This window comes from Pseudochaenichthys georgianus, chromosome 15, assembly GCF_902827115.2.
Source record: "Pseudochaenichthys georgianus chromosome 15, fPseGeo1.2, whole genome shotgun sequence".
NCBI lineage: Eukaryota > Metazoa > Chordata > Actinopteri > Perciformes > Channichthyidae > Pseudochaenichthys > Pseudochaenichthys georgianus.
In genome coordinates this window covers 29,942,079-29,957,115 of record NC_047517.1, presented here as the reverse complement: position 1 = coordinate 29,957,115, position 15,037 = coordinate 29,942,079, and the positions used below count along the sequence as shown (strand labels likewise).

The window sequence follows — 15,037 nt, the reverse complement described above, 5'->3', positions numbered from 1 at the left end:
TTGTTACACGGAAGCCGTTTCCCATCTGAAGGATTATAGAAAATGACTGTGAGCATTCCTACCTATGAGCTATCAGGATCCATGCCAAACACAATATCTAAAGATATGGATCCACCATCAACACTGCTCTGAGTGAGGATACCGTGACATTGAGGTGACTGGATAATCGCTCCGTGATTTGGCTGCTACGGTTACACTGCGTATAAAAACTGAGTGGGCTCTATGTGGTTTGAGGGATTTATTTTTTCTCTTTCTCTGTTTCATTCTAGCTGCCTCTGAGGGGAGAGTGAACGGCGGAGAGGATTTCTTTCAGGAGGTGAGTGTGTAGTCTGCACTTGGACGGTGTTTACTTTGTCTATGTGTTGCGTTCAAGCCTTCCGAGCATCACCTCTCTCTTGGTGAAGGGAGCAGATGTCAGGTGCTCCTCCAGTCGCTCGCAATTACAAATCAAACAAAAACAACAGAACGATGCTGACGCTGAATCACTGCAGGGCTCTGATCCTATAACACAGCTGACACAACACAGTGAGCCTTTCTCCCTCAAATAATACACCAGATCATTTCTTCAGTATTACATGAGAGAGAAGTTGAACACAGGCATGCTCCGGCCAGCTCTGCCTTTTCCTTGTCACTGATTTAATTAGTTAATTCTCTAAAGCCTCATTCCATCCAATAAAACTAGGATCTGCGTCGGTGAACTTGAATAGTCTTGAATGGTTTTTCACATCGCAACTTGCTCACATTGTGCCATTGCTGCTCCAAGATCAGTCAAGTGTGTGACCCTGTGTGGAGTTAAATATTCACTGTAGATGTTGTCTAGTCATTTTTATGAATCAATTATCTTTTACAAAAGCTACAATTACAAGCATTACTTGTTAGTACTTTCTATTAAAGCCTCAACTTCTCCAACAATTAACTTTGAAATGAATCTACATTGAATAACCTTTTCCCCAATTAAGACATTATAAACGTATGCTGTCAATAAGATGCATTGCTTGACAGCACACGAACAACCAATCACATAACAGCATTAATCTGTTTTCTAACAATTATATGGCAGACCTTTTCAAACATTTCACAAGAGAATATTTTTGGGTTATTAATAATGTATCTATTTAAATAGATTATGTCTAAGATGAAACAGTCCTTGTTTTGTACAGGTTATACATCAATGGAAGGGAAATTAAAAGATTCTTTAGAATAGTGAATGTAATTAAGATGATAAACACTTTTTCCATATTGCTCAACCCTAACACTGACACCGTTCATTTGCAGTTATCATTAAGAACATCCCCTTTGGTTTCTTTCTTGTTTAAAATCCAGCTTCCTGTATACGTTAAATTCCCTCCATAGTATGTTAATGGCCTGTAATGAAATAAATGATGGACAGCGGTTTGTTTTAGCATTCCCCTTTTGTCTATGTTCCGTGTTTGGTTTTGGAGGTTAGAAAGCTGAGTTTAATGTCAAAGAAGGAGGCAATTTAGCTGTCTCTGAAGCAGTTTTCTAAAACCAAGTAATGCAAACCAGGCACCTCGAAATTCTCTTCCTTTTGGAACAAAGACTCAGCAAAGACCCTTGATATACTGTAGCTCTGTCTCCACCTGTTTTGGTCTGGATATAACTGTAAGGTTTTAGATATCCAGTGTAGGTGTCTACCTCGTTACACAAAGATACTCTGCCAAACTAAGGCTGTTCGTGTATTGACTTTCAAAGTCACATATTTTAAAGTCTCTGGCTTGAAAGACTCTCACAGCTTGTTCAAAGAAACAGAGGTTATTAGAGGAGAAATTGTAAATTAGCGTGCAGCTGTTTGGGTTTGCATGCTGGCGAGGAGCAGTAAAGAGTCATGTTTTTATTGTAGAATTTCCATTTGGATAATGCTGTATAGTTTCCCTCTGATAGCGTGATCACTGTACATGCCCAATTAAAGTCAGGAAAATAAACACTGAGTGCGCCTGTGGAACGGTATTGTTGGAAGAAAATGGATGAGGTGTGTGAAATACCTTGGAGTTGCTGAAAATGGAAACTCTTAGTTTGGCTGCTTCCTTGCCCGTCCAACACACCCATGTACTTCACACACTCAGAGAGACTCATAAAGCACAGCCATAGCAACTCCCTCACTAGGGTAAGGTACTTTTTGACACACAGGCTTTTAAATATTAGCTCTGGGAATGAGATTTAGAGTTCATTCTCCAAAGAGCAACATAATGGTCCACCCCCACATTTTCTCTACAGGCGGTGGTTGGTGAAACCCTCTTACTCACTGTCTGTTGGACTTCCTTTGAGTCCTGAGCAAAGCTTTTATAATGGAGCACAAACAGTGCTTCCTCCTCATGTTGTGGATGAGAAAGTTGAGAGGAAAGCAGACAGAGTGGGACCACAGGAGGGTGCCACAGCTGGGAAATAAGCATTGTGCAAGTCACTCCAGCTCACATGGGGAATCTGGCCAGCTTCATGTCGCTCTTTCTGTACAGTCTTGTTTTTGCCTCCTAACTCTTCCTCCTGCTCTTCCCTAGATCCTCCTCCCCCTCCTGCTGTTATTTGATCATTGCATTTCACTAGACCGATGCCTGATGTGTCATCGTTATCAGTCTGGTATAACAAGGGGATTTCTCTGCAAATCAATCGCTTCAAGTGAGCAGTTCATCGCACGGTTGTGCTTTGCAATTTTTGGATCGAGGACTGTTGGAGTGTAAAATCATGGCACAGACCACTAAGCTGTTTGGAGAGCTGTGCAGAAGTTGAGCCGCGGGACAGCTGAGTGCCGAGAAGCTCGGCTGGTGAAGACGATAACTGAACCACAGAAGAGCTTGGAGTGGATTTGAGTTGTGAGATGCCTTTGAACCTCTTGCAACTTGGTCTCTCATCCCCCTTCCATCACTCTTTCCCAGGAGCTGTGGCTCTGTAAATCATGCCAGGCGGGATGTATAAGTGCCAGTTCACTCAGATCTCAGGCCAGGCATCATTCATTTGCTCTATAGCACTGAAGCTTCTTGTATTTTGCTCCTCTTGGGAAAGTAGGAAAACAGTACCATCGAAACATAATGACAAATGTTTGTTTTTCATAGAGGTTCAATTAGTTTATATTGCTTTATAGTGTAGTTTTATTTGTAGGTGTAGTGTTTCTCTTTCCTAACTATGCATATATTAGTAGTAGCCCGAGGTGTTAGGGGCTTTAGCTGCGAGTTAGCACTCAGGTTGTTAACATGAACTCAGTTATGGCTGTGGAGTCTCGCGGGGATGTTTCAGTGCATGCTGTTCCCTCAGTCGGTCCTAACTCTGCCCTCTTTACACCCCTCTGCAGTCCTCTGTGTCCCCCTCACTCACACACACACCACACACACACACACACACACACACACACACACACACACACACACACACACACACACACACACACACACACACACACACACATACACACACACACACACACACACACACACACACTCAATCCAGCTGAATCAACAGCTGCACCATTGCAATGCAGACCAGGAAACATGCCTCTGCCATGTTGCTTGCTGCTGAGCTATAGTAGCACACACATCCAGAGGTACACACGCAGTCACGTGTGTTGAACACATGTGCTGTCTTTCAGGAACTTGCCTGTTTGATTTCACGTGCAGCCCTTCACTGCTGCAGCTGGAAACCTATCATCGTGCCATGAAACTGACCAGAACCGTAGTCATTTATGTATTTATTCATCTCAGAAAGGGCGGGGTTGTTGAGAAGAAAGGGTGAAACCCTAAATATATAGGTAACTTAATTTGAGCAAATATCTTGACCCATTTGAGAGGTATGTGCAAGCCTCTCCATACAAATAAACGGCTTCCACCCTTTAAAATGGTGTGTGGTCTGTCAGAAATCAGTCCCATCTGCACGTTGCTGCCAAGAACAGCAATGCTGGACAGGAAACAGGTCTCTCCGAACAAAACTCTTTCAGAGAAAAAGTTGATGAGGCATAGCCCCTAAAGTTTGATCATTTAGGGAAAGTATAATTGGAGTTACTTCAGATGTGTTGCTTTTGTCATTTGTATCAGAAGCTTTTACTTTACTGGGTTTTCTAAACTGCGTAGCTGCTAAAAAAAGATTGAAAAGCAGCTTATCACTTTTTAATGACATATGTGGAACTCTGCAACACTCGTCCGCCCCCACGTTGCCACTGTAATTCCAACAGCCTCTAAGAGGTTGCGGCGGTGTCGTTTCTCTAACGTGTGGATGTTGTCAAGGAGGCGTTCAATTTAAAACCAGAATCATTGTCATGTCATTGTCGCAGGAGAAGAAGTCAAAACAAGGGACATTTGGAGGCAAAAGAAAAGGAGTTACTTCTTATCACTGGGAACATAATGTCCTTTTAATGTTGTTATGATACATCCAGCTGTTGGTGTGGGCACGTGACTTCAGTTTATAGAGAAACAAGTTAGCATTTAGCCACAGGGTTTTTGAGATGTATTATGCTTTTACCAGATGACGGTGGGAGGGTGTCATGTTGTACATTAGAGTAGCTTGTGCCTCGAGGTAGTAGGAAACCTAGTAACACAGAACTCATCAATTTTGGTTTCAGGCCTACATTTTAGTGCGTGTAAAACCAATCTGAGTGAAAAGACTGATAATATTATGTTGGCACTGTGACTATCTTGCAGATAGGAGGGAAGGTTTCCAGTTGGAGCACATCAATGGGGGTCCTTAGCATGCTGGATATAAAACTGTAACTCTTTTCCGCTTAGTCATATTAAATGATACCACAAAAGAATCCTTAACAAAAATAGTTGAGCGAGCTCATCTGAAAAGCATTCTCCTTTTATTTCATAATTGCACAAAATGATACTAACATTCCTTTTGTTTTTGTGATTCACTCAAAAGAGACTGAGTAAATTCAGCGCCACAAGCAGGATAGAATGACTGATAGCGTGTTTCTCTGCTGCTAGAACATGATGATACTCAAAGAAATCCATCTTGAGCTTAAGAGAGAGAAGGAAGAATGCAACACAATATTAACTGTTGTACAAATGTGTTTTGCAATGATTTTGTTGGCTTAAACAGATCTGTTTTCTGAGCGTTTCTGAGCGGTGCAGAATCTTGTTTTTCTAAAGAACAAAGAAACTGCCTTTTTGAAAGAAGACTTTTGTGTCCTAAAAACAATGAACATCTTGCTTTAATGAATCAAATGGTGCTGTTTAAACTAATTGTATTTAAGCTTGCTCTTCTCGTGGCAGGCTAATGGCCTTAGCAGCTCATTCTGTTGCTGGCCTAGGCTGTCCATTTGTGTATGTGATTATAGGACGTTTTAGGAAATCAGTGAGGCTTGAAAGGGCTTCCACTCAACCATCATGGACTCTGAGTATATAGCTGCAAAGTAAAGAGAGGCACGCATCAGGCCTTTCCAAGCTGTCTCTCTGTTTTACAGGTACGTGAGACTGGCAGTGGATAAACTCAGAATGTGTTGCAAAAGATGCCAAGCAGACCACGCTGCTTCCAGGAGAGCATATGGAGGAATTTAAGCACTTCCCTTTTGGATTTGTGCAGCACATCCCATAGGAGTACAGGCTGTATTTGTTATTATTTGGCAAGAAAAAGTAGCGGATATATTTGTAAAAAAAGATATATTGAAGGCTATTGATTGCTGTGCTATTTAACGTCCTATCTTCTCTGGCAGTGCTGATGGCTGTTAATCCCCCTTCTCTTTCATTTGGGGCTCATTGCTTAATGCACTGAGCCACCAAGGAAGATGAAGTGCTGCTCATCATGTAATGAGTGGAAGTCGTCCTCGGATGAATGATCACATGGTCGAGGCTTAGAGAAATTCATATCTTCACCCTAAAAAGACAAACGCCTGGAAAGTAAAACCAACAAAAAGGCCGCATGAACTTTTTGAGAAAACAAGACTTGTTGAAATCCAGAGCATAACGTTAGGAGAGATCATTTCGGGTCCTAATTTTTTGGAAGGTTTGACAGTTTTTCCTACTTATTCTTTTTTCCACTCGCATCAACCACTCGTGATGGGGCTTGTTTGTGGATCTGTAGCCAGGAAAGCAAGCAAGGTGAGCTTCCTGGTGTTCAGGAAGAGGAGCAGGAGGGTGGGGAATAGATTGCCTCTGATTGGAACGCTGACAGCGTCTTGACCAGCTCCTTGCTGTTTTTATTTTGTGCTGCCAGCAGTTTTCTTTTTTCACATCCTTGCATGTGCTTGTGGTTCCGATGACAAGACTTGTCAAAGAGCTCTTACATAGATTGTTGTTGGCATTTTTCACATGCACCCAAGCCAAGTGTAATGTTTTGTTATTGTTTTTTTGGGTGGTGTAAGCACTGTAAGGGTGGGAGGATTTGGTAGTTGAGCAGAAACAAAGAAATGTCTGGAAACATCATATTGGCTTATATCATCAGACATGTTGAAACTACTATTGACTTCTCTGGGTTTCATTACTTTTACTTTGACCATTCTAACATGCTCCATTTTACATCATCATTCATTTTAACTTGTTTTATATGTTTACTGAAGAAATTAATATTTGTCAGTACAAGAGAAGCAGTAGTGAACAGTTGTCCACACTGCAAACCAAGCCAAAGCCACATTATCAATCAATCAATCAATCAATCAATCAATCAATCAATCAATCAATCAATCAATCAATCAATGTTTATTTATATAGCCCACTCTATTGCGGCTTTCACACCAGCGCTTTTCAGTTTCTGGCTCCGAGCGGGCGCTTTTCTGATTCAGCTCCGGTTTCCCTTTTCAGCTCCCGCTCTGTGCACACCGCCCACTGGCGCCCCAGAGCTGCCCCTGCTGCGTCATGACGTCACCGTTTACATCGCTGATTTGCTCCCCAACGGCACCCATTACGGCGCTCACAACAACAACAACTGCGTCGGGTCGATGATCGTGTTGCTTTTAATCACACGAAGCCAGAATAAATTGAATAACGACTTCTCCAACCTTATACTTTGCTCCAGAGTGCCGTGGTTCATTGTTTATTAATGTGTTTCTGCGGCATTTACCGACCGCTGCAGTGCTGCTCTTCCACAGGAGTTTATTATCCCGTTAGCTCCCGGTTAGCTCACACTGCAGCGGCCGCTCTAAAGTATTCACTGTCCGACTCACACAAGCAGCTGATGCATATCCCCAGTTCCCCTTAGCCTAAGTGAATGTGTGTCAGTCTGAATTGACACTGTTTGGTTTCACAACGCTGTTATGAAAGTTTCTCTGGTATAAAACGGGTGATGTTAGCATAGCAACCGAAGCTAAACTGACTACTTGCATCCGATAGCTGCAATAATACAAAACAACACGTCTGCCTCTCTCCACAATGATCGATAACAGTGAACGGATGGTCAAAGTAAGGCACAAATAAACAGAATCACACGAAGCCTGGTTAGTGTTGCCTGCCTTTATAAAGTGTGTTTATAGGCACTACTGCTTGTAGGCAGGCATGACAGTCGACCCATGGGAGGTGGGTTTAGTTTCCTGCACGCCTCGACGTAAGAGAGACGTAAGCGACGTCACCTCTTAGCTCCAAAGCTCTTGCCTCTGGACCGACAATTTTTTGGAGCTGGAAATGAAGCGGATTCCGGAGCTAAGAGCCGGCGCCGCTGCGGTGTGAACAGGAAAACCCAGCGCTTTTCAGGCTCTAGCTCCGAGCCGGAGCTGAAAAGGCGCTGGTGTGAAAGGGGCATAAATCACAAATGTTTGTCTCAGTGGACTTCACAGTGTGTATCAGTATGACATACAACACCCTCTGTCCTTAGACCCTCACATCGTACAAGGAAAAACTTCCAGAGAAAACCCACAGTTTAAAGGGAACATGGGAGAAACCTCAGGGAGAGCCACAGAGGAGGGATCCCTCTCCCATGCGTGTCTATAATAAGACATAGACACGTTAAGACAGAGTAAAGGAACTTGATTATCCTGACTAGAGCCCAATGAAATGTGTGTATTTGTCTGTCAACACACAGTATTGATGATTGTGATAAGCTAATGTCAGCCCTCCTTCCCTCTGTTCCAGATCATGGATGAGACCCAAACGCAGATAGCCTGGCCGTCCAAACTGAAAATCGGAGCCAAGTCCAAAAAAGGTGACTAGTTTTTCCTTTTCTTTATATCCCTTTGTAACCCTTTAAGATTATATTCCTACAGGATCCATGTACTCCTAAACACTTTTTCCCTTATGCAACCATACATAATGTATGAATCGGTTTAACCTGCCACAAGTCCACAAACTCAGGCAAACGTTTTTATGACTTCCTTTAACACATTCTTGAAATACTGTTGCCTACTGTGTATCTAACAGAAATGCAAAGTCCACAACTAATTGTAAAGATGTGCAACGACAAAAGAACCAAACTAACCCTGATGTGTGAATGTGAGGGGACACATAGCTGTGCTAACTCTCCACCAAACATAGGTTAATGACTATTTGTCAGTGTTGCTTTAACCAGAAATATGTTCTAAGGAAAGTAATTCATCTCAGATGGACAATAAGGAAGTGTTTCAAGGTTGCACTATCATTCATTATTTAAAAGTTGAATTGAGTCTGAAAACATGAAAGCCAGTAACTTTATCTGTGCTAAGGAATTTGTATATTTCAGCTGTGGAGGAAGAGGAGGGTGGGAGTTGTATTGAAACCCGCTCGTTCTTTGGCCGAGTTGTTCTTGTTGCACTCTGTTACCAATAAAACATTATCACAGTTATTTAAAGTTCTTCCGGGAGGGGGTGAGACGGAGTTTGAGGAGTAGGTGTAGCTGTGCCCGTTTTGTTGTCCTCAGGAGAATTGCCGGTGTGCGTCTTCAAGCCAGATGTGGAATCCAATGACATTATGTAACTTCCTCACTCGCTCTGTTTAGAAAATAGTTGACGGGGTTACATCAGAATATGCAACATATTTTCCTCTAGATTCATCCGGTTCATTCATTCATTCACAAAACCTGCCTCCAACACCACCTGGAAATGATGTTCTGTCGACGATATTTAAAATTCTGAACCATGACTCGTAGCCTGATGGATTTTTCCCTGTGTTGCGTAAACTGAGAGCAGCAGAGGGGAAGAATGTTGGCTAATCACTTACAGTTATCTTACGAGCGAATGATTTTGTGGGAGAAGAGACATGTAGATCTGACCATCTGTTTTCGCAACCTGGACTAATGGCTAAAAAAACCTGGACTAATGGCTAAAAAAAGAATATTTGACTCCTTACAGGGTCGAAACAACTTTCTCTGCCCCTAAAATAGCTGATGAAGTGCTATACTTGGTCCAGATTATTTTGAGTTAGCCTAATCCAAACTCATAGGGTGTGAGTTTTCCCTGTTTTCCTGGAATTCTGCACGAATGCTGTCTTTTATGTTAGGTCTGGAATTGGTTACCCTGCAGGATACCAGCAGATGTGGGGGATTTGTATGTTTGTGTCCTCTCCTCATGCTGGGCCAAAATCTACGGCATTGATCACCTGCAGCTAGCTGTCCCTGCCACCTGCATAAGTGTGATAAGGCCTGTTGTTAGCCTCTGGGTCGAGCCATCATCAGCACTTTGATTTAATACAGAGAGGACTCACACATGACAGGTCCATGTTGCTCTGAGTGACAGAATGGCCAATACTGTGAGATGTCTTTTAATGTATCAAGCATGTTTTTATCTCTGTTTTTTGTCTTTCTACTTCTTCTACTTGCCAGTTGTCCGATTCAAAGTTCCCGCAGATGTTCTGAATGACAAACGCCAAGCCAAATGGACTTAATTCCCTTCATTTGTGTGGTATTTTCGAATGTATTCCTCAGCTGGAAAAACGTTTTAGCTTTGCCAGCACGGAGCTCTGGGTCAAAAGGTTTCTTCTCCGTCAAGTGGAACTGAAATGTGTGCGACTGAAAACATTCAAGTTTTGCAGCTGCAAGTTTACTCTTGTTTTTGTTTGCTTTTCCAGCTGTTGTGTGCGCCAAATTAAGACTTAAGGTGTTCATTTTTTATTCCACAATCAATCATCGAAAAGGAGCATACACCACACTCCATTTAAAAAATGCGGGGGCGTTTTACATCACGACTGCAACACTCGTTTAGGCTGGCTAATGTTTGCCAGATGTGCAGTGCAGGTCAGTCACTGGAAGGACCATACTCCCTCTAATGGTCACAGTGGGTGCCACAGGAGGAAGTGGAGACATTTCTATTGTTCACAGCAACAGCTGTATGATGGGAAATGTTCCTGGAACCAGCTCTGAGACTGCGATGGGTCTCTAACCACTTTTGCTCTTTTTTCTGTTTCCTTTGTTTTGTTTCTGTCTCAGACTACAGCTTTAGTTCCTGCCCTTCAGGCCTTCAAAGAGCTGTTGTTCCTCTCCCATGAGATCCAGCATCTCTTGTAGTGTGCGCTGACATATCCTGACCCCTGTGACACTGCTGGCACTCGATGGTCCCCGTAGACTCCATTAAATATAGAGCTGAACCCCCTTCACATACCTCTAAAAACTGAATTTCATTTTAGCCATCCCATGTTCTTCTACAGGAGACTGAGATCATGTGTTCTCATTGTATTGTGGGGCTCCATAGAGAGCTTCTTGGTTTGGCTTTTGTGAGATAATCATCATATAAAACATTCTGGAAATCAGAAACTTCCCATGTCATCACAAACATATGTCCTGGCCATTGTTTTTAAGGGTTATGTTCTTTGCTCTTTGAAACTCAAAACATGCTTCCAAGGGGTTTGCAGAGTTCCCAACGACTAAGAGTAACCTGCCTCAGTGAGTCCTGACTGGAGCCCATACTGTAAATCTCAGATGCTTTAAGTGTGTGTATGGGGAGGGGTATTCCTGGAAGGCGGCTTAGTTGACTTCCTGCTTCTCAGTACAGTTAACACAGAGGCGATGGACCATGAGTGTGTAGTACACGCGTGTGCACATTTACATTTGTGTGTGTGTTCATGCGTTTTTACATTTGCGTTCTCCAGGGGTCCAACATGCGCGGAGCCAGATGTTAGCTTACCCAGCGCTACACAAGCATTAGCTCTGAATGCTTTTGGTATGCAGTGTTTGGTTATTTTATCTGAAGTATGAAAGTATTAAGAGGCTGGCAAGGCTTCTGGGAGCACTCAAGCTAGTGGGACCTTTACTTCTGTTGTGTGACCACTGAGAGCATTTCAACAAGAATTCTAGGAAGTTGACTTATTTTCTGTAGCGGGGTGCTAAGAGCACACAAAATGTTCTGAAGGATTTCCTGAATATAATTCCACAGAGCTGCACTCCTCCTCCTCCTCCTCCTCCTCCTCCTCCTCCTCCTCCTCCTCCTCCTCCTCCTCCTCCCATGGTGTGGTTGCTCTTCGACTTAAATGAGACTCGGCAGAGGTATTCTCTGACCCGCTCTAATTTCTTGACACATCCAGACTGCTGTGTTATGTTTGGTTAAATGGATTTAAATGGTGTCCCACACCCTCACGTTGTATCTCTTCCCTTTTTGTATCAGCACTGACACTCTCACACATAATAACATCCACAAGTTGAACATGCCTCTCTCTTTAATGTCTGCATGTCTCTTTTCTTCCACTGTTATTCCCTGCAGATCCACACATCAAGGTGTGCGGGAAGAGGGACAATGTGAGGGAAGCCAAAGACAGAATTATGTCCGTCCTCGACACAAAGGTACGGTAAACATCTTTATCGAGGTAAAGATAAGACTGTGTGTCATTCTCCTTTTTCTCTTTTTCACTCTCTTTTCTCTCGCTGGTGTTCAGTTCGCATTAATGTATTTCACCTCGGCTCTCCCACTGGTCAGTGACAGATTGCACACAGCAGTGTGGTTTAAACTTGGCACTTATCTGGCCAGATACTCTCATCCCAAGCCTTATCAGGGATTGTGTGTGTGTGTGTGTGTGTGTGTGTGTGTGTGTGTGTGTGTGTGTGTGTGTGTGTGTGTGTGTGTGTGTGTGTGTGTGTGTGTGTGTGTGTGTGTGTGTGTGTGTGTGTGTGTGTGTGTGTGTGTGTGTGTGTGTGTGTGTGTGTGTGTGTGTGTGTGTGTGTGTGTGTGTGTTTCCGTTGCCATGGAAACACAAGAAAAATTGTACCTCGGCGACTGCGCTGTAGCACCCCCTGGGGGCCTGCAATCATCTGTGCACTTTGGCCAGCCCGACACAAAAGAGCAACACATTATTGGCTTAGTTTATACCGTCTTGTATGTCTTTGTCACGAAGAGGCCATTTATTTGAGTCTGGCAGACAAAGATATTTATTAATGTGTCTCATTTATTTGAATGTACTGCATACTTTGTTGCTTTTTGCCTCTTTTCAAAAGGGCTGCAGCACATGCAAGTGTTTAAAATAGGGCTTTCAGTGAAGCAGCATTTATAATAAGAGGAGACCAATGGACATGCACCAAAAGCCTCTTTCTCTGCCAATGTCTTTTCTCTGACCTGCCAATCTTGAACAATGGACTATGTGGTTTCAAGCCTCTCAAATATGAAGGAGTCTTGCTTTTCTCTCTTGTACTGTATATCATAATAATGTTCTGCTGACAATAAACACACCTTGGATTGTGAGAACGACAGTAGGATGTGCATTTCTCTAACTGTCCTGACATTGTATAGACCAAACAATTAATTATTAATCTATAAAAACAACATCAGATTAATCGATAATGGAAAAAATGTCGGTCGCAGCCCATCTGTAGGGAGCGGAGAGCATCATTTATCCTGGTCCTCCTTTTGTTTATACACTTTAAAATGTCACAGTGATGAAGGTTATGTATTGAGTTTAATAAGCATTCTGTGATGACTGCAATATGTTGCAACTTGAATGTATTGCATGACACCTTTCTAACTGTATTATGAAGTGCTTTTTCAAATAAACATATACACAGATGCATCTTTCTCTGAGTACCAAGCTGCACAGTCTGAGCATTATAAATCAAAGTGTCATCACACAGCCCTCTCTTTCCTGCTCATTAGAGTAACAGGGTAACTCTGAAGATGGACGTCTCCCACACAGAGCACTCCCACGTTATCGGCAAAGGTGGCAACAACATCAAGAGGGTGATGGAGGAGACGGGTTGCCACATCCATTTCCCAGACTCTAACAGGAACAACCAGGCGGAGAAAAGCAACCAGGTATGTGATCTACAACATGGATTTACTCAGAGGCGTCTCGATGAGGCATCAGAGGTAGATGGATGGAGCGAGTGAGCCGTTTCCTGCCAGCTGATCAAAGACTCCTCCTCAACGAATATGTCCTTTATTCTCTTGAACCACAATCTTACACGATTGATGTTTTGAGTGTAAGTGTTTTGAATTCTTCCACCTTAAGTGTTTACTATCATCAGCCCTTCACAATTCACTTTCTTCAGTCGAAGCTCAAGTTGTTCTGTTTTGATCTTTGCATGCAGCCCTCTAGCCACTTCATTACCTGTCGAAGCATCCCGGGCCAGACATATTAGAGAGGGTTGGTCCAGCTGGCTGTTTTGATTGGCCAGCCCAGAGGAAGTCGGTGTGTTTTGGCTGGACTGGCTGTAGAGGAGCAGTCGGATCCTGCTGTAATTAACTTTGAAGTGTAGTATGAGGAGTTCAGCAGTGCACTCTACCAGGCACGACATTAGATCTCTCTCTTGGCCAGGTGCTCTGAAGTGCACACTGACAACCCATTCAGTTTTAAAGGTCACTGATTTCAACCCTATCAGTGTGGATTTTGCATAATAAGATATGCCTGAAGTCAGTATTCTGTGTCTCATACACTGTCCGACCCCTCCAGTCTTACTCTGATGATGCAAGTCCGGGCTGATAAGTAGCAAGAGACTCTTTTTTTAGGGCTAAGACCACTTAGGTTGTTCCAGAAGCTTTCTGACTGCAGCAGAGCCTGGGAGATACAGTGCAGACACAGAGCATATTAAAGTGCAGTGCTGTTATATAAGCATATGTAGATGACCCTGAAAATCAATGAAGTGGCTACTTACCTTTCCTTTTTACTGCAGCTACTAGGATTCCGGGTTATTTTTCAAGCACTCTTCATGTTTCCTAGAATGAAGCATAAAAGGGTTTTTCAAGGGGTTTCACTGTGTATACTGTATATGCATAGTATGTGTGTGGTTTGTTCATTTGGCAGAAACGGGCCAGAGATGAAGCAGACTGCCGATATTTATGTTTGCTTGATCATTTATTCAATGGTTGTGTTAAAAAAAATACTTCAATTGTCGAGGCCATTTTTATAATGCTGTGTTAGGTTGTGGTTACTGTAATTGTGTGGTTCAAGAATATAAAAAATTACATTAACTGGAAATATGTCACAATGGGGTTTAGGTTTCAGTTAAGAGGAAGCCCTTCAACCTCTCCTGCTTTCATTATATTTGTTCTAGAGTTTTTCTTTCGACTTTTAAATTAAGTGCAACTGTATGCAGCCATTATTTGTCTTGGATTGGTTTTGAACTGGCTAACTGATTTACATGTACCTTTTTATTGTGAACAGGTGTCCATCGCAGGGCAGCCAGGAGGGGTGGAGGCCGCTCGAGTCAAAATAAGGGTAAGTTGGAACCCAGACGATATATTTTAAAGGGATACTGCACGCAACGTTTTAAGTGCGTTAAACGAATATTCCCTGCAGGCTTGTAAGTATTTCATTTTTGACCTTTTTGAGGCATGGCGAGCGTGGTCCTCTATAATTTTTGACAATTGCAATTGATTGTATTATCAGAGACATTGACAAGTACCAACAGTATATTTATATCTCGCCCTGTCAATAAGCCTCACCTTCCTGGCAACAACTGTATTGTTTTTGAAGTGGTGGTGAGACAGTTTGACCCACTGCTGTCACCCATGGCCAAAGCATATATCTCTGTCCCAGCAACATCAGTACCAAGCAAGAGAGTTTTTCCCACAGAGGGGATATTGTAAACGCCCAAACATCCCAGCTTCTACCTGGAAATGTGGACATGCTCATATTCCTAAAAGATAACCTTGATGATGCTGAGTGAGTGAGTTACAGTAGAGTTGAGTTACTTGAAAAAGTGAAACTTGATTTATTCTATTGCAGTGTCTGATTATTATATTGTTAACACTTTAAAATACTACTATCCTACTAAAATG

The 15,037-nt window shown here is 42.7% G+C and overlaps 1 protein-coding gene across 1 annotated transcript in view; it reads left to right on the top strand.

Moving 5' to 3' along the window:
• Positions 1–15,037, top strand: part of LOC117459714 (protein bicaudal C homolog 1-like) — a 58,733-nt gene that overhangs the window by 16,461 nt on the left and 27,235 nt on the right. The window contains exons 2-6 of the mRNA XM_034100797.2: positions 270–316; positions 8,004–8,073; positions 11,534–11,613; positions 12,914–13,072; positions 14,421–14,474. Of these exons, the coding sequence (XP_033956688.1) occupies positions 270–316; positions 8,004–8,073; positions 11,534–11,613; positions 12,914–13,072; positions 14,421–14,474 (410 nt within the window). The remainder of the gene's footprint in view (positions 1–269; positions 317–8,003; positions 8,074–11,533; positions 11,614–12,913; positions 13,073–14,420; positions 14,475–15,037) is intronic.